Source organism: Nicotiana sylvestris, chromosome 4, assembly GCF_000393655.2.
Source record: "Nicotiana sylvestris chromosome 4, ASM39365v2, whole genome shotgun sequence".
In the NCBI taxonomy this organism is placed as follows: Eukaryota; Viridiplantae; Streptophyta; class Magnoliopsida; order Solanales; family Solanaceae; genus Nicotiana; species Nicotiana sylvestris.
Genome location: NC_091060.1, coordinates 74960737 through 74980182, shown reverse-complemented (window position 1 = coordinate 74980182; position 19446 = coordinate 74960737). Strand labels below are relative to the sequence as shown.

At 36.3% G+C, this 19446-nt stretch overlaps 1 protein-coding gene across 6 annotated transcripts; it reads right to left on the bottom strand.

Moving 5' to 3' along the window:
* Positions 1-12276, bottom strand: LOC104220731 (uracil-DNA glycosylase, mitochondrial). 6 transcript variants are annotated; one of them, XM_070172022.1, is made up of 9 exons: positions 11930-12276; positions 10906-11162; positions 10309-10467; positions 8346-8376; positions 3229-3364; positions 1769-1852; positions 681-818; positions 331-489; positions 1-223 (listed from the first exon to the last, which is right to left on the bottom strand). In XM_070172022.1, the coding sequence occupies exons 1-7, from the start codon at positions 12189-12191 to the stop codon at positions 752-754; spliced, it is 996 nt and encodes a 331-aa protein (XP_070028123.1). In that variant the 5' UTR covers positions 12192-12276; the 3' UTR covers positions 1-223; positions 331-489; positions 681-751. The 6 variants fall into 6 exon arrangements, with proteins under 6 accessions (XP_070028123.1, XP_009769957.1, XP_009769956.1 ...); XM_009771655.2 differs by having other exon boundaries at positions 1-31; XM_009771654.2 differs by lacking the exon at positions 331-489 and having other exon boundaries at positions 1-31.
* Positions 12277-19446: the final 7170 nt, after the last annotated feature.

The following is a 19446-nucleotide window of genomic DNA, read 5'->3' as shown; positions in this document are numbered from 1 at the left end:
TTTACTGCAAGAACGTTCCAAGATAGGCTTCCTGCAGCAATGAATTATGCGTGCTAGTCAGCAATTTTAGTAGCCTAATAAGGCAGCAGATACAATAGAAAGAGACCTTTGAAAACTTTAATCAATGTATGTCCAGAAACCTCAAAAAGATTTCATCACTATATCTAAGAACAAAATTCTGAACATCCACGCTATTTTCCTTGATCTCAGTGTTGAACGTATGCTGAAAATGACTCGTGTAGATCAGTGTAAACCACACAGAGCATAATCAATAAAGCATAATTTGTTCAACTTAAGGATCAACCTTCACAAAAATGGAAGCAACCCTACCTCCAAAACATCTTCAACAGTCATTCCCCATGTTATTAGATACATCATGGAAGTATTGCAAAATCGTTATTCCACTTCACAGGATAATTTTTCAGGAAAAGACACAAGATCATCATTCTCCGAATAGATTGCTGAACAGTTGCCAACCAAAAGCATGCACTAAATGAAAGCCGATTACGAAAGAAGTTAGCTACTTTATCCCCACCCTACACACACACACAAAAACCCAACAAAAAAAACGGCAAAAGGTGGATCGCAAACAAAGTTACCAGACATAGCTACTATATACATGAGGATATCATACAATAATTATTCTTAGCGGTTCTGGTCAAGCAATGACTAATACATACCTAGAAGAATCACTTCTTAGTGGCAAACTCTTGCGGCAGTAGCATTCCGAAAGAGATGTTTGCATAGCAGCTTATAGTTGCCATTCAATGGGAGGTATTCCCATCTTCTCCAAAAGTTGGTTTGTCTGTGAAAAATGCCTGCAGAAGTAATTACCATAGGAGGCATGAAAAACAGTTTTGATATTAGCTTCTAGTCAATTTAAGCACGAAACTTCATAATGTAAGCAGAGAACTAAACATGCCACATCAAGACCATCTCCAGGCTCCAAGGCACATCTGGATATATTTCATATCTGCGAAATGAACAGCTGAAAAGGAAAAAAAAGGGGGGGGGGGGGGGAGATTGTAGAGGACCTTATTCATACTCTAGTTACCACAACGTATCAGTCAACAATTAAAGAAAACTAAGGCACGCTTGGGAACGTTAAAGCATGTCATTACAGAAAAACCGCAGAAATCTCATGTTAGAAGATGGCATCTCCCCAAGTAATGAGTAAATGGCTGGATATTGGCCACTGTGACACCATATGCAACTGCACTCTAGCAAAAGAAATTCATCCAATCACATTACTATTTCTGGGCATCATGTGAGCTGCCTGCCCCATGCAAACAAGAGCAAAAAATATCATATCATTTTACAGAGGAAGATTCTGACGATAAGCTGATCCATAATTTTTTCTTTTTTCTTACACAACAAATAAAGAATAAATCAGAAGGAGCGGAGACAGGAGAAGGAAATCATGGATGACGAAGAAAATAACCTATTTTTTGACTGATCGCCGTGATATAAATTCCCTGTCTTTTTTGTGGGTGGGAGAGAAAAGAAGTTGTGATTTCAGAGGAAACCAGGCTCTTGAAACAAATAAAAAGGCAGATTGGTTGCTCTTATGCATCATTCATGTTGTCGTCCCTCCCCCTTCCATGAGCATATTTTTTATTACATAATGAGGAATGTTTAGAAAGTAAATATTTAATGCAACAGTAACAAGTAAACCGATATAACATGATTACAGCACTCGGATTTACAAAAAGCATGAAATGCTTAGAGATTTCTGTTGGAATGAGTTTCTATTGTCAAGGAAACACACCGACATCCAAAGAAGCCTCTGTTTGCAGACAAACCAGAAGGGTGTGCTGATTTGAGAACATGATGCCTTGTTTCATCAACTAACCTGTAAAAAGGTTTGAAAATGATTAATTAGGAGGGAAAAGGAATGGTTTGTGACTTCCCATTTGAACCTCATCAGCAGAATTTCCAATCAATTTCAAGAAAGTAGAAACGAACAGCCCAATTCCATTCCAGTGCTTCTAAATTTAAATTTGAGCTTTTGATAGAAACTAAAAGACATTTTGAGAAATCTTCATTAAGCATCCAAATCAATTACCTGAATCATAAACTTTAACCTTTTCAGAATAAAAATGGAAAATCAATACCTAACATCTAAAGTTGTACCAGGTATAACTCAATGGGGTGTCACCTCAACTAGCTGCAGGTAATCTGCAGCATGTTATTTCTAAGACAAGGAAAGGAAAAATCAGAAAGGATTATAGGGAGTGAAATAGGTCTACTAATCCGGTGTTGATGGTGTAACCGTTTCTCTTAAAAAAGAAAAAACATAACATAACAAAATTGTTCCAACTCAAGAAGAATATGAACTACAACAACAAGCTCAGTGTAACCCACAAGTGGGGTTTGGGGGATAAGAATGACCAGCTATTTTTTCTGAAATTTCGAGCAGGTTAGAAGAAACTATACAAGTGCAATATGTTTTTCTCTTCAAAAAGTATGACCTGAACAAAAAGAGCACCAGTTCGGATGATATTCTGGTGCACCTTCTCTATAGAGTTCCTCATGCACCCTTCAATAAGAGCACTGATTTGGATGATGGCATTCTACATTTAATCTAAAACTGCGAATTTGAGTAAGACTGGTGAGAAGAAGAATATTCAGTGAAATATTCAAGATGCCATCACTTTAGGGATATATAACACGTTTGACCCAAGGTGCAACCACTCTGATGATACTGAAGAATTAACGGAAAACTTATAAACAAAATCCTTGGCAGGGGGTAATTTTAAGATTTGGAGATCTAAGCTTGAGTGAAGAATTTCAGTCATAAAACTTCTGAAAGCAAATGATAAATACATGCTCTACTTCTACTTCTCTTCAAGGTCCACCAGTTAAGAATCAATGCACATAATATTTAGTTAAACTAGATGCTAATGGTTAAATCAAATGGCTCTCCTCAAGTACCAGCAAGAAGCTGAAGATGGAAGCAAAGCAAAGAGATTTATTCACAGGAAATTCTAAAATTTAACCTGAAGTCTACTATTAGACATTCAAAAATGTTTACAGATCATTTCCCTATCCTTGTACTGAACACACTGAACATCTAAAGTTGCAGATATAGTTCCATCAAAGGCAAAGACTACAAGTGATGCCCATAATACAACTAAGTCATCTTGAGACTAACTATTATAAAGTAGGGATTATCGATCAGATTTTTAACATACATAATAGAGTATTAGCAGGCTTGTGATGAACTACCTGACTTTTGCTTGGGCATAGTTTCCCCACAGAATGAAAACAACTCCTTCTTTCTTTTGAGAAATTGTTTTGATGACAGCATCTGTAAATTGCTCCCAGCCTTTATTTGCATGAGAATTTGCCTGGTGATGCCTAACTGAAAGTATATCAGGAAAAAGAAAAGGCTCAAAATGCTAGTGATTAGTAGAAGACAAGAAGCAGTATCACTACTTCTCTTCACTTAAAAAGAAAAGTAAATAACATGATAAAGCATTCATCCAGCAACTTCTTCTTGCTGGTTTTAGAATATATAAAATGCTAGTCTTTACCAACAAACAACAACAACAAAATACCTAGTGCAATCTCACATAGTGGGGTCTGGGGAGAATAGTGTGTAAGGCGGACCTTACCCCTACTCGTTGAGATAGAGAGGTTGTTTCCATAGACCCTCGGCTCGGTGAAACATAAGCACAACAGTAATGAAAAAAAACAGCCAGAAACAACAATGAGGAGCCATGGAAAAGAAGCATTAATAACTATACCGATCAAAAGAAATAATAATTATGATAAAGCATTCAAGAGCAAATGAGAAGGAGAATGAAGGGAGAAAAAAGGGAGTTCTCCTTTCCGAAATACGTGTCAGAAATCTTAATTTTTAAAAATATCAAAATGTAGCTGACAGCATTAACTTGTGAATTAAGGTAGATATAACAACCACATTAGATTGGAAAACAAAGGAGACAAATATTATCTATGTAAAATGTTGAAAATTTGGATTGGAATCAAACTATGATGCAAGATTTTCCTTCTTTTTTTTTTGTGGAACAGCAAACTCTGGTGTAAGTGATCTGTCCATATAATGTCCAGCATCTGTATAAATGTACAAATAGAAACCTATCTCATTACTAGTGATTTTGAAGCGCAAAAAAGTGACAAGGCCTTGCTTCGCTTAAAGCGTGAAGTGAAGCCCTCGCTTCATTTAAGTGAAGCACAATTTTTTTTAAAAGACCAAAATAAACCTCGCAAAGAGACAATATAAATAAGCAAATGTTCAATTCAAAAACTACAAAGTAGATTGGGCAAAATCCTCCATAGGACAAGCAAAATCAAAACTAAAGGACAAATGGATCAACATAAAATTCTACAAGATTGTCAAAATCTCTAATTCCATCATCATCATTGTATTGCTCATCATCTTCACCAACTATGGGATAGACTTGTAGCTACTTCATTTTCCCTCCTACGTAAGCTTGAAGTACTCTCCCTTAAACCATAATGTTCTCCTCACCTCCACTTGCCTCCGCAACATCACCCCAAGTGAAATTAGAATCTCCATCAAATACTTCTTTATGATTTTTTGAGACTCCAATTAGTCATTCATTAACCTCATCAATATTGTCCAAACAAATTGGATCAATTACATTGCGAGCATCGTACAAATGCCTCAATTTTCTATTGTGTTTAATGAACACTAGATCATTGAGACACTTTAGGGTTAGTCTACTACTAGTTAACTTAATTATCTTATGTTGTTCATTTTCATTAGCGACCAACTACAATTATAGAATCCCTTTCACACTTATACATCTAGTAAATCCTTCTCACATCATAAAAGATGTTCCGGCTTTAACACATACCCAACTGCATGCAAAGGTCGATGAAGTTGATCAGACCACCTTTTATCGATGGTCTCAAAGACTTTTTTATATTTTTTCTCGTCATTAAATGATGCTAGAATAGCCTCCTTAGCCTATAGATAGCTTCATAAAGGTAGACAATTCGTGGTTTTTGCTCCCCATCCACCAAACGAAGTACTTTAATCAAAGGACCATCGACTTTCAAAGCATGAACAACATTATTCCAAAAGTTAGGAAAAACAATAATGTTTGCAGTTTCTTTCCATATTTACTAGTGGTGTATTCTTATGAAGTGAACAACCTTATCAAATTGTTCTTTTGCAAGGGCATCATATGCAAGGTCAAAAAAGCAGTAGCAAATCTTGTCTTGGCAGGTATCACGAAACTTCTTTGTTGTGTGAATCTCCTCATCATATTTAATAATAAAAGTTTACTAACTTAAGAATGCATTGTAACTGCCTAAGCAAAAATTGTAGTGAAGGGTCTTTCTTTGAAAATGTCTCAAATTTATACCATGCGCTGCACATGGAGTCCAAGGTGCGGATACACTCCTTACAACTCATCACTCGCTTTAATATTTTCACTAACAGTGTCCATAACAACTTGAACAACCTTATCTGCTCTAATTTTTTCTATAATGTTCTCAAACAAGGAGAACATTTTGATGGAATCAGTAGATGAATCACTAGTATGAACGGATTCAAGAAACAAGCTTCCTTCAGAGAATTCATCAACACATTGATGATCATTTTTCCATTTCTTGTTGTCCATTTATACATCATAATGGAACATCCATACTTGTTCCATTCTCCTTTATGATCCTCCACAATGTTTTTGTCTCTTCCACCTCTTTAATTAGATAAGGACCTCTAATTTCATCAATTTATTCTCCAAAAGTAAGTTTGTTTCTTGAATCCATTGATGCTAGCGACTCTTCTACTAATTCCATCAAAATATTCTCCTTGTTTAGGAATATTATAGAGAACATTGAACCAACTAAGGTTGTTCAAGTTGTTATGAATGATGCTAGTGAAAATATTAAAGCGGGTAATAGTTGAAAAGGGTGTACCCGCACCTTTAGTGGACTCCGTATGCAACGCATTGTATAGTTTGATATCCCGTGATATTTTCAAGGAAAGACCCTCCATTACAATTTTTGTTCAGGTTGTTAGGGTGCATTCTTATATTAGTCAAAGGCTTTTATTGAATATAATGAGGAGATTCACGCAACAAAGAAGTTTGATACCTACCAAGATAAGTTTTGCTATAGCTTTCTTAATCTTCCGTAGAATGCACTTGCAAAAGAACATTATGAGAAGGTCGTTCGCTTCATCAAAATACACAACTAGTGCATTTGGAAAGAAAGCTGGAAACATTATTGTTTCTCCTACCTTTTGGAATAATATTATTCATGCTTAAAAATTGGTGGTCCTTTGTTTAAAGTACTATGATTGGTGGATAGGAGCAAAAATCATCAATGAGCTACCTTTATGAAGTTATGGACAGGGCTAAGGAGGTTATTCAAGCGTCATTTAGTGATGAAAAGAAATATAAAAGTCTTTAAGATCATTGATATAAGGTGTCGGGGCAACTTTATCGACCTATGCATGCAGCTGGGTATGTTTAGAACCCGAGACTCTTTTATGACAACTGTGAGAAGGATTTACTAAATGCAGAAGTGTGAAAGTGATTCTACGACTTTGTTGGTAAGTTGGTCTTGATGAATATGAGCAACATAAGATAACGGAGCAGATTAGTACTTACAAGAATGTTAAGGGACTTTTTGGATATCTAATGGTTGTTAGACAAAGAAAGAAGAGGTCACCAAGTGAGTGAGTGCTTCTATGTTTCTTTATAGCTTTAAATTTTAAGTTATTTCTTTATATTAACTTTTGAATATTTGTTCTACTTCGACAGTTGAACTATGAAAGCAATATGGTTCTCCCACTCCAGAGTTAAAAAAGTTTGTTGTCAAAGTTTTAGGTCTAACTTGTAGCTCATCTGGATGTGAAAGGAATTAGAGCATGTTTGAATATGTACGAAGAACGATTGAGTATATTGAATAACTAAATTGTATCTCAATTGTCCTAACTCTTACTAATTATTTGTCATAACTTATTCGTAGATTCATACTACGAAGAGAACTAGACTAACCCTAAAGAATCTCATGATCTAGTGTTCACTAAATACAATAGAATATTGAGGCGTTTGTTACAACGCTTGCAAAAAATAAATCCAATGTGTTTGGATAATACTAATAAGACTAATGAAGAGCTAACAGGAGTCTCTGAAAATCATGAAGAAGTATTTGACGGAGATTCTAACTTCACTTGGGGTGATGTTGCAGAGGCAAGCGAAGGAGAACATTTATGGTTTAAGGGTAGTACTTCAAGCTTAAATAGGAGGGGAAAAGATGTAGCTACAAGTCTATCCCTAATTGATGAAAATGAAGATGAAAACGAAGAAGATGATGAGCAATATAATGATGATATGGACTTAGAGATTTTGACAATCTTGTAAAAAAAATAAGATGATGATCCATTTTATACTTTTTGATTTTGTTTGTCCTTTGTAGGAATTTGTGTTGTCTATTATTTAGTTTTTAAATTAAACATTTGCTTATATATATCGTCCATGTGCAAGGTTTATTTTGTTCTTTTTTCTTTAAAATTGCGGAGCGCTTCATTCACACTTCACGCTTTAAGCGAAGCAAGGCCCCGTTGCTTTTTGTTCTCTTGCTTGTGGCATGTCCTGGCGTTAAATATTGATAGTTGGTTGTTGAAGGCGTACGACAGGCTTGTTTGTGGCATGCACATGGGCGGCCACTAATAGGTGGGCCGATGGCACAAGAGTGCTTGTAAGTTAGTGCAGCTAAGACCAAGGCGCCCCATAGTACAAGGAATTGAAGGACTTCCAACAGTATTATGGAGCACCGCCAACGCATCATGGGACAAGACAGAAAGCAATTCATGACAATATAATGCAAATTCTTTATCATAGGCTTCACGTCTGTAAATCTTTATGTTTCAGTCATGTGCATGCAATCTAAAAAGAAGGAAATAAAATTGAGCATAAATAAAGCCTGAAATATGACAGATAGTCTAACAATACGATTACAAAATACAGCGAATTTGATACGGTAGGCACAGATGTTTCAAGTTTCAACCTAGTACAAACATCTAAATTTATGCTGAAAGTAGTTCTGAATCACTCTTCTACCTACTTGACGATGACTTTCTTATTTTTTCCCCAAATCAAATTCTCAGATCTTATAATCACCCCTAACTGATTTATTTAGAGAGGAAGAGACAGAGAGAAATACAGAGATATTACTTCAGTTAATCTTTTTTTTACTTCATTTGAAATTAATCTTCTCAAGTACATTTGTGGCAATAGGCAATAGTTATAAAATATAGTCTCAAAAAGCAATGAGAAGAAAAAAATCCAAAAGGAATGCGTGCGGACCAATATATAAAACCATTGAAGAGGTGGAAGTTTTACCTGTAAGAACAGCATTAAGAAGCAGAACACCCTATAAAGCAAAATGGTGTATGTCAGAGAATTACTTAAAGGAAGAAAAAAATGGAAGGCTATGACATCAGTTTTTTATTTTTTGGGCCATAAAAGGCTATGAAAGTGGTTTATAAATTTATTGCTGCTGAGAAGAATAAACAGGCAGGAAGCATCAGTTTAATTTTACAGAAATTTAATAATGAATCATGAACAACTCAAATTTCCTGCTTAAATTAAGTACTAATCTAGGCTAAGTATGCTCTAAATAGAAATCTTGGTACCTTAACAAGAAGCAAGCATGCTTTCAAGTATGCAAGTAAGCCGGAACATCTCTTCCTAATACCAGAGCTACGCGGGAGTGGTGTAAGTTGAGGATTTCTACGATATACGGCTTTGTGTGACAGTTTAGCACTGAATATGCCACCAGTCTTTGTAAACCCAGGGTGTACCATGTACTGTATTGTCTTGGTTTACCAAAACTCACAAGTTTCAAATTTTAAACTACTTATTGTCATTTCTATCAAATAAGCTTACATAAATATCAACTTAGAGATAAGAACCACCACTATAGCACTATCATGTAAAGAAACGATAGTATCACCATGTACTCGATAGTTGGCCCCAACTCTTAAAAAACGATGAGGTCTTGATACAGAACAAATTGAGGATCTTTGATAAGTTTATCTTGAAAGTTAAAGTTGAAACCATTTGCAGACTGTTACACAGTTAATAACCAGGAATTGTAACGATCTCATTTATCAGTGGCAATATTAGGTTCAGTAAACAAAACAGAGTAAATATCATGCTGTCACTTTTTTGCTTAAATATCAACGATAAATTTCCATGAGTTAAAGTGAAAGAGATCAGAAGTGGATAGTGGTAGAATTATGACCATGGTTCATAAATTATCACCTGCCTCTCTACCTCTACACACTACCCTCCCGAGACCCCACTCTGAGATTACACTGTGTATGTTGTTGTTGCTTCAAATATCACACCATGTATAAAATATGTCAAAGGACTAATAGTGAAAACTGTCAAGGTAACAACCAGTGTTTTAAAAGGCGTGGGCGTAAGGCGAGGCGTTCTACATATGCCTCAGTGAGGCGTAAGCCCCGAGGCACGAGGCGTAAGCCCCATGAACATTTAATTTTTAATATTTCATAAAATAATATAATGACAATAAATGTTTTTAAATAGGTAAAATTGCATAAAAATTGAAGAAAGCAATAAATAAGTGAAAAATATATATAGAGGTGCACCATCCCCACAAAAAACTAGTCAAAATAATCCATTATATTCTACTTACAAGCACAAGTAATTTGAGTTGACAAGAATAAAGTTTTCTACATGGAGGAACAAAAAGGATGACTAATATGCAATTTGGACTTTGAACTTGTTGCTATGGAGGAGAACGGAGTTTTCTTTGTATTTGCAAAAAAAATGACCGTTTGTTGCTTTTGGGAGATAGTAGCAGACTAGCGGACAAGATAAAGAGTTGGGAAAACCATAAATTAGGGCTTCTGGCAACTTAAAAAAGGTCTTGACTTTTAAACTTAATGTTTCAGTTCCTTTTTAAAACTTTTGAGTAATTACAAGCTGACTTTTGAGAATTTGGGTATTATATTAAGAATTTATTCAGCAAATTTTATTTTAATTTGAAAAAGTCTCTTGGGCTTATGCCTCAATGCAAAAACGCACCTCAACGCGAGGGCGTACGCCCCGAATTGCAAAGCGTACGCCTCTTGAGACTTTCGCCCCCCACAATCACCTCGGGGTATTTTTGGTTTGCCTCGCCCCGGGGCTCGCCCAGAAAACGCCTTTTAACATACTGGTAACAACTCGTTGCTTTTGACCGAACAAACTGATAAGTAAAGCACAGTAGAAAAAACCAAATTAATATGATACTCATAAAGTAGATGAAAAGTTCCAGCAAGAAGTTCAGAAGCACCTGTAAAGCCCATTGTTCCAAATTTCCATGGAGTGGTATTGAACAACCCAAATCTTGCTTAAGTTCTTTATATATGTTCACCAGACTTGAAGGGACTTTCACACCTCTAGGCACCGAGAAAGAGAGGCCCATTGCCTGACCTGGCCCATGATACGGATCCTGAAATCACATTGAAAAAGGATCATGCTGCTGTAAGTTAGAAAAATGATTCTAGAAGGCTAAAATATCTCCAAATATCAGTGTAGCTTCATTACCGAATTCTTGAAGATGAAAAAACAAATCGCTAATGGAGATTTGCTAAGAGAACCAAAGCAACTTTTGTATTTTATTTTTAGTTAAGAGAACTTTGGTGTTTTAAATGATCAAATGCATTAAATGGAGGAACTTAATAACATCTTGATATTTCAGATGGTTGCATTTCAAAAACTAAAAACAAATTATCACATGTGCATTGTGCTGTGTAATAGTTTACTGTCTCTTTTTGGGTAAGGTTGTAAAGTTTGCATTCAATTCAAACCAATGTCTATACAGGTTGTCATTCCTTGAGATCATACTATTAGTAACATGTGAATGCTACCTTCAAACTAGAACCTCTACCTGTCCAATGATGACAGCCTTTACCCTGTCGAATGAAGTAGTATTAAGAGCATTAAAAATCAGATGCTGTGGGGGGTAAATTGGGACACCACCACTAATTTCCTTTTCAACAAATCTGCACAAGTGTTTTGCATAGGGCTTCTGAAATTCCCCTGGCAGTGCTTCCAACCATGTCTCCTCAACCAACAGTTCCTCTAACTTCACATATCCTACGCCATCACCTAACAGTTGGTACACAAGAGATGCCTTTTCAGTGCCTAGCAAGGAATAAGCAGTTTAACCAAAGGATATGAAACAGAAAATAGAGCGACATCTTAAAACAAAGAGTGAATATAACAAATTGGTCTGCAAGTAGCTATCTTACTATTGATACTGAAGGCCTACTTTGCTCTTTCACAAGAAAAATCAAATATCAAGTATAAGAAGAAAATGTTCAATTTGTACATTGATCTCACAAGTAGTTAATAAATACTGCAGAAAAAATATGTTTTCTTTTGTCAAGCTACAGCACAAGAGCCTAAACTATCTTGTGGCTTGGTTTGCTGTCGTAATTTTGAAATTCATCCAATTCAATGATGTGTTTTTCTTTCTGCTAACAACATGAACATCTAAACATTAAAGAAAAAAGAACATGTACCACAAATATATGTCCAAACATCAAAAACTTTTAAATCAGCTACTCTTTCGCACTCAGTTTGCTTGCCCACTTCAATATTTATAACCAGAATAGGCAGCGTGAAAATATAATCTATTCAATATTTCTTGAGAAAGAAGTCAGATTCTTATTTGAAAATTGCTTTTCTAGAGGAGTAAAATAGTGGATGAAGTTAAAATGTGGTCGTTCAAACCTTTCGTGGCATTGAAAATGCATCACAATCTACCAAGTAACTGAAAAAACAACACAAAATAGAAAGTGGAACAAGCTTTTTCAAGTGAAAATAAGGACCAAGTTAGTAAATACACAATCTTAATGGAACCAAATATAATTTTTCAAGAAAAGTGAAAGGAGCAATATTTAACAGACCATTTGCGTTTAACTTGGAGATTTTATCAGAGCATAGTTTGAGGTTCATTTTGGCCTTTGCAAGCGATTTATTGAACTCCATTCTCGACTTTTGCTCGGACGTGAGCATTGTATTTTTGGGGTCTTTGTTGCCGCCGTCTTCACCCGACAATGAAGATGAGAAGGAGTTGTCAGCGGAAGATGGCGAGGAGACCCGTTTTAGCCGCTTTGCTGCAGGTTGCTTGAATAGATCCATTAGGGTTTTGGAAGAGGAAGACGCCATTTTTGTTTGGGTTTCTCTTCAGAAGGAAGTAGTGGTGAGAAGAGGAAATGGCGCCTAAAATCACCCTAAGGAGACTATTCTCTGGATTGGAAAAAAAATACTCTAGTCTACGTAGGGTCAATGAATATTTAAAAACTTACTAAACGACACCAAATGGATTTTTAGGTTTTTTAAAATAAAATCGTAGGTTTCTAGGACCATACCGATAAATAGAATAATTTTTTTATTTTATTAAAGTACACCCAAAAAATATTGAACCATACCGAATAAATTTACATATGTAAAGTATATTTATATATTAAGTTTAAAAATAATAAAGCATTAAATTTTTCCTTCGGCCTTAGAATTATAAAAAAGGGTTACAAGCCAACAAGTAATTAAAATCAAAATTCTAATTCTCAAACCTATTATGCTACTCCTGCCGAAACAAAATTATTTCCTGCATATTCACTAGCAAGACACAAAGTATTCTAGCGATTATGAGTAGCAAACTACAATATATTGAATATATTTCCTTTCGTGCTATTTAGATTTATCTTTTTTAATATTTAATCTTCTATAGATTTTATTCTTGAGTCTCAGCTTGGTTAATATCATTCTACTCGTGTGATTTTTTTTTTTTTTGTCTTTGTTTAGTTTCTTTTATGTTATCGTAGAATAGCTGATGGATCTATACTCTAGACATCTTTCATGTTTTCTTAATTCATCATCATTTAAACGCTAAAATTATTTAGAGAGTTTTGCTAAGTCCTATAAAAGTATGTATATTGTTGCATTCTTCTTTTACTAGTGAATTTTACATGACATTTAAAGAAATACCGGAAAAAAACCAATATGATTGGGACGATATTATAAATAATAAAATAATCAAAAAATTGATATGGTACAAATTTTATAAAATAGTCGGTTGAACCAAACTATTAACACCCTTTAACTCTAGCGGGAATAGAACCCGAGGACAACTCATTTCCCATTTAGAATTTTTTACCTATAGCTAAATATTATCATTATTAGTAAGGTTTTCATTTAATTACCTAACAAACACATATTTATCAATTATAGACAAAATAATAAATTAGATTCCGATCTTCCTTCGTGATCTCTCTCTTTCTTCCACTCACGTTACACTTCATATGCCTGGACTCGCTAACCTTAAGAATCATCTAATTTTAAAGTACGGACCGAAATTTCAAGTAAAAATATCTGTCATAATAGGTTTACTTCCAAAAGATAACAATACTAATTGTCCAAGATGCTGAACTGGATGCGCTCCAGAAGTTGGGGTGTTGTCGGCAAAAGTTCAAGAGGATGAAATCGGCAGGGAATAGTTAACAACTTACCATTGCTATTAAATAGAGAGATCTATACACCTTAGACTGTACGTAAACTTCGTTAATAAATTCGTTGACAGTCATTAAAAAGCTTTCAAGCTTTGAATTCAAAATTTTAATTTTACAAAATTATTATTTCTTTAGATTGGAGATTGTTGCAAATGATTAGTAATATCCTTTGGAGTTTATATATCAATATTGAGGGAGTTTGACGAAGATTCGAGTTAGTTCTATTTGAAATTTCAGACTAAAACTCGAAGAGGAAGATATAAAAATTATATATATCGGACGTACGAACTACATATAAAATACATAAAAGTAACATAATTGTAAGTAAGTTACATGTGAGTTGTATGTGCTTGACCGGATTTGTATAACAAAAAGTTATATACAAGTTGTGAGTAGTATGTTTTAGTAGAATTTTGTACAACAAAAAGTTGTATACAAATTATATATTTATATATATATATATATATATATATATATATATATATATATATATATATATTGTAAGGAAACTCTAGTTACTTTTTGTAAATAAGAAAACTCAGCTAAAGCGTGTATATATTATCCTAATTTTGTATGTATATGAATAGATTTCTTTCATTTATTCCGTCCTAGTATATTATATTATATTAAAACTAAAAGTTTATAAAGTGTTTTTAAATATATTATTAATTAAAATAAACTATTAAATAAATAAGGCCTCCCATATAAGGTCTCGTACAGAGCCATATGGATGCTCGACTGATAGCTGTTGTTGTAGGCAAACTCCGCTAAAGGTAAAAGTTGGTCCATCTAATCCCCGAAATCCATATAGCATGCTCGGAACATGTCCTCCAAAATCTGAATAATTCGCTCGGACTGTCCGTCCGTTTGAGGATGAAATTCGATACTCAACTCGACCCGCATGCCTGACTTCCACTGCACGGTTCTCCAAAAATATGAATTGAACTACGTGCCTCGATAATAAATGAAGGAAATAAGCACACTGTGCAGGCAGATAATCTTTCGGATGTAAATCTGAGCCAACCTCTCTAAAGATAGGATGTCATCACAAGAATGAAGTGTGCTGACTTAGTCAACCGGTCCACATTAACCCAAAAAGCGTCATATTTCCTCGAGGTCCGTGGTAAGACCACCACAAAGTCTATGGTGATCTTCTCTCACTTCCACTCCGATATCTCCAATTTCTGAGTCAACCCACCTGATTTTTTATGCTCATACTTCACATGTTGACAATTTAAACACTAAGAGACATGCCCAACAATGTCTTTATTCATCTTCCGCCACCAATACATCTTCGTGACACGTGGGTGAATGGAATACCGTAATATGTGAGCCTCCCTAAAGATACAACTCTCTCAACCCATCAACATTCGGAGCACAAATATGGCCCTGAAGCTGCATAACACCATCTTCTCAAATCTTAACCCCCTTGGCACCACCCTGTTATACCTTGTCTTTCAACACAAACAAGCCTTGATACACTCTAATAACGATGATTGTGCGAAACACAAGCAAGAACCTTACCAGGCTCTGAAACATCCAACCTCACGAACCGATTGGCCAAAACCTGAACATCCATGGCTAATGGCCTCTCCACTGTCGGTAAATATGCCAAACAGCCCATGTTCTATGCCTTCCTAAGCAAGGGATATGCCACCACATTCGCCTTCCCTGGATAATATAACATGGTGATATCATAGTCCTTCAGTAACTCTAACCTCTCCATTGCCACAAATTAAGGTCGTTCTCTGTGACGACCCGGCCAGTCGTCTCATGAGTTACCGCTCCGTTTCCCCCATTTCTACTTCTATATGCTTTGTTTATCCGTGTTATGTGGTCTCGGGTTGGTCGGATCGAATCCGAAATGATTTTGGTAAGGTTTGAGACACTTAGTCCCTTTTGAGGAAGTTTGAGTTGGAAAATCAACCGGATGTTGACTTATGTGTTAGAGGCCTCGGATATGAGTTCCGATGGTTCGGTTATCTTCGGGGGGATTTGGGACTTAGGAGTGTAATCAGAATGAGTTTCTGAGGTTCTGAGTAGATTTAGGCTTGAATTGGCGAAGTTGATATTTTGACGATTTCCGGTTGGTAGGCGAGATTTTGATATAGGGGTCAGAATGGAATTCCGAGAGTTGCAGTAGTTTCGCTTCAAGAGAAAGTAAGAAAACTATTGCACACGCCCCCCATTCGCCCTTTACTAATATAATAGAAGGTAAGGCAAAAGCAAGAGTGAAATTACGAGCTAAAAGCAGGCGTGTCTCTCTTATAAGAGAATATGATACCATCCCCCACTTTTGGCGCACTTGTTTGATGAGCTAAGCCTAAGCGCCATATAAGTCAAAAGCTAGCCTGAGACCTAAAAAAGCAAGGTCGAAATCCATCCCTCTTTTTCCTGTATTTGACTAGTAGGGCTAATGAACGACCCTTTGATCTATTAAGTGGAAAGTTCAGCCAGGTCTGATTAGAAGTTAAAAAATGAGTGGAGCGAGGGACTTTAGAGGGGAAAAAGGGGGGCGAGCTTTAATTGAAGTAGGGGTGGAGCTCCTCTCCTTACAGTCAAGTGGCTTTCACTCCTCATAGAGAGTTAGAAAGCTGGTGTCATTTGGGATGTGTGTGAAAAATTTCAGGTCATTCGGAAGTGGTTTGGTTGGGTTTTTGATCAAAAGCAGAATTCGGAAGATTTTGAAAACTTAGGCTTGAATACGATGTGTTTTGATTGATTTGATGTTGTTTGAGGTGTTTGGAAGATTGGTACAAGTTTGAATAAGGTTTTGGGATATGTTGGTGCCTTTGGTTGAGGTCCCGGGGGCCTCGGGGTGATTTCGGATGGTTGACGGGGAGTTTGAAACTTTGTTGCAGCTGCTGAATTTGCTGCTTCTGGTATTTCCGCACATGTGAATTAGGGACTGCAGGTGCGATGTCGCAGGTGCAATAAGGGAGGTCGCAGAAGCGGAAATGGCTGGGAAGGCAGGGACCGCAGATGCGGTTGATGGACCGCACCTACGAAGGCGCAGGTGCGGAATGTTGATCGCATGAGCGGTTTTGGCCGTTAAGTGAGGAACCGCAGAAGCGGTTAGTTGGCCGCATATGTGGTACCGCAAAAGCGGTGAATAGGGCCGCAAATGCGAAAATTCCTGGGCATAAGGTATAAATTGTGCCCTTCGCGATTTTTAGCTATTTTCACCATTTCTATCTCGGCTTTGGAGCTTTTTTGACGATTTGAAAGAGGGATTTCAAGGGAACTTCATTGAGGTAAGGAATTTGGACCTAAAACTCGTTCCTATGCTATTATTTTACGGATTAGAGCGATGATTAATGGAATTTAAGGGCTAAAATTGGGAAAACTAGGGCTTGGAAACTTAGACCATTGCTTGAGGATTTGAATGACCATTTGAGGTCGGATTTCAAAACTTTTGATATGTATGAACTCGTGGGGAAATGAGGAATCTATTGATGTAAAAATTATCGAATTTCAAGGTGTGGGTGTCGCGTCCCCTTTTTCCCTCTTTGCATCGGAAAATCGGGTTTATGACATTTTGGGTGTGGGACAACTCATTCCTTTTGGGAACTGGGTTTGCATTTGAAGAGTCGTCACCTAATGATTTAAAGTGCATTAAGACACCTATAGGGTTCATTTCTAAGTTTGTTTCATAACCAGAGATAGGGTAAGGGCTTGAAATTATCCTAAGGAGAAGGTGTTAGGCACCCCTCAGGATCCACTAGTGTGGAATCCTAAGGGGAAGGTGTTAGGCACCCCTCAGGATCCACTAGTGTGGTTCCCGGCCAAACAGTTCTTGTGAATTTTGTACAATTAGCAGACAGGCAAATATAGGCTCAAATAGTAGGGGATTTAAGTTTGAACACATAAGAGTTTGAAAACAATTAAAAGGCGAATTTTGAAAATGAGTTATAGTTCTACAAATATTTGAGAATATAAAAGGAGGGGGGGTCCTAGGTTTACTTATAATATAGATCACATCAATGCGATACCCGGTATGACACTTCTCAGAAGAGGGGATACACGTGGTATTAGTGCACCGGTCATCATATCCATATCTACCCTTCCCACCCCGTTAAGGTATTAAAGTTCCCACCCCGTTAAGGTATTAAAGTGCGGATTGGTCTCGACCTCTATCACATGCTATTACCCGTCCCATTCTTATCAATCCCGGAGGAATTTAGGACTGCTATTCCTATAAGAGGGAGGATTTTAGGTTGACTCTTGTGTTTTAAAGGTAAAAAGTCTAAGGCGACATATAAAATACGTAGGACTACATATTAGGGGAAAACATATAAACAAATAAGAAGCTCATATATGCCTCCGCAGACAATGCACATAAATAGCATGACTTAAATACAATTAGGGTCAGAATTTAAAGTACTAAGGCAGGGGGTGTTTTAATTGTTGAAGCAAACCCAAATTTATTACATAATTCAGATAAGAAGTCCGAATCAGGCCTGCCTGCTGGTTGTAGCAGTGCTAATTAAGCAAAGGCGAGTTCAGTTTTATCATAACTATCTAAGGCTTGCCTAAGTGTGTATTGGCGATGTCCTATAAGCATGATGTCTATTATTAATTAGGAATGCAGTAAAGCAGTGGTTAATTTTAAAAAGGCGATTTGGATCATATAGGCATGCTTTCTAAACCGTATTAATTAACACGAAGAGAGTGAACTATTTAATCTGATTCAGACAGGCATGAGTCAAAATGATTTTAACTAGACTGATTTAGATCCTATAGGCATGATCTCTATTATAGCTGATTTTAATTCCTATAGACATGGTATCTACGTATTAAAAGCTGATTTTGGTCCTATAGGCATGGTATCTAATTGAACATGCAGTGAAGTAGGCAAGATTTATTTGATTAAAGCGAAATTCCTATAGGTATGATTTCTATTAAAATGAATTTTAATCATATGGGCATGATCTCTATTAGTGTGAAAGTAAAGCATGCAGAACTTGAGTTAAAACAGAGCAGATCCTATAGGCATGTTCTCTATTTTCGCGTGAAAGTAAAGCATGCAGAACTTGAATTAAAATAGAACAGATCCGATAGGCATGTTCTCTACCCTTCTAATAGCTAAAACATGCATAATTACCACATCCCTTTTCACTAGCCAACCCCAATATTTGTTACAAATTATTACAGACCAAATACTGAATTACATCATAAAAGTGTAAAATAAGAAGTTACAACCATAAGAAGCCTGATTCTGACTTCCTCTCTGAGTAAACCACCTCAAATGCCACTTGTTTCAAAGCCTTTCTCAGATGTGGGTGTGTCAAAATTCCCTAAGGGTCTCAAGGAACCCCGGGCAGTGCTTACACCCAGGTTTGCATAACCAGATAGAGATGAGTGCAGTGTGGAAGGGTCAGCCCTTATGTATCTAAGTTCAGAGGGAGCTCAAGGGTCCCAAGGCAAGGCTCACACAAGAGGGGCAGAACCTATATTCTAAGAATATAGTGAAAATGCAGAAACAGAGATTTATTTAAAACTGGGTTGAGAATAGTAAGTGGTAAGGGTGATTTGAAAACAGTAGTAATAAAAGTCAAACTACAAAGAATCAACAGTTACACAAAGGGTTCAGGGGTTTTGGGATTATATTGCATGAAGCATATGACCCCAGAAAGGGTCACGTTTGGTCATGTACATCAATAGATGATGTTGGCATGCCCACAAACCAGTTAGAGAACATAAACACATAGGGGGATATGGGGGTTTGGGATTCATAAGTCAGCAAATCACATAACAAGTGACTGACAGAGTACATACATATGGGAAAACATTAATTTAGAAGGGGAGGGAGCGGATTACAACATGCTTAGTAATGTAACTTGACTACATAAACATAAGTAGAAGCAGACAAGAGTGAAGGAAAACTGAAACATCTAAAAAAACATGTTGTTGTT

Excerpts from the sequence above, each read along its gene's own strand:
- LOC104220731 (XM_070172022.1), bottom strand. The coding sequence starts at position 12,191 with ATGGCGTCTTCCTCTTCCAAAACCCTAATGGATCTATTCAAGCAACCT. Across the intron at positions 11,163-11,929 it reads CTCCAAGTTAAACGCAAATG|GCACTGAAAAGGCATCTCTT; the intron begins GTCTGTTAAATA and ends ATTCCTTGCTAG. Across the intron at positions 1,853-3,228 it reads TATGCCCAAGCAAAAGTCAG|GTTAGTTGATGAAACAAGGC; the intron begins GTAGTTCATCAC and ends ACCTTTTTACAG.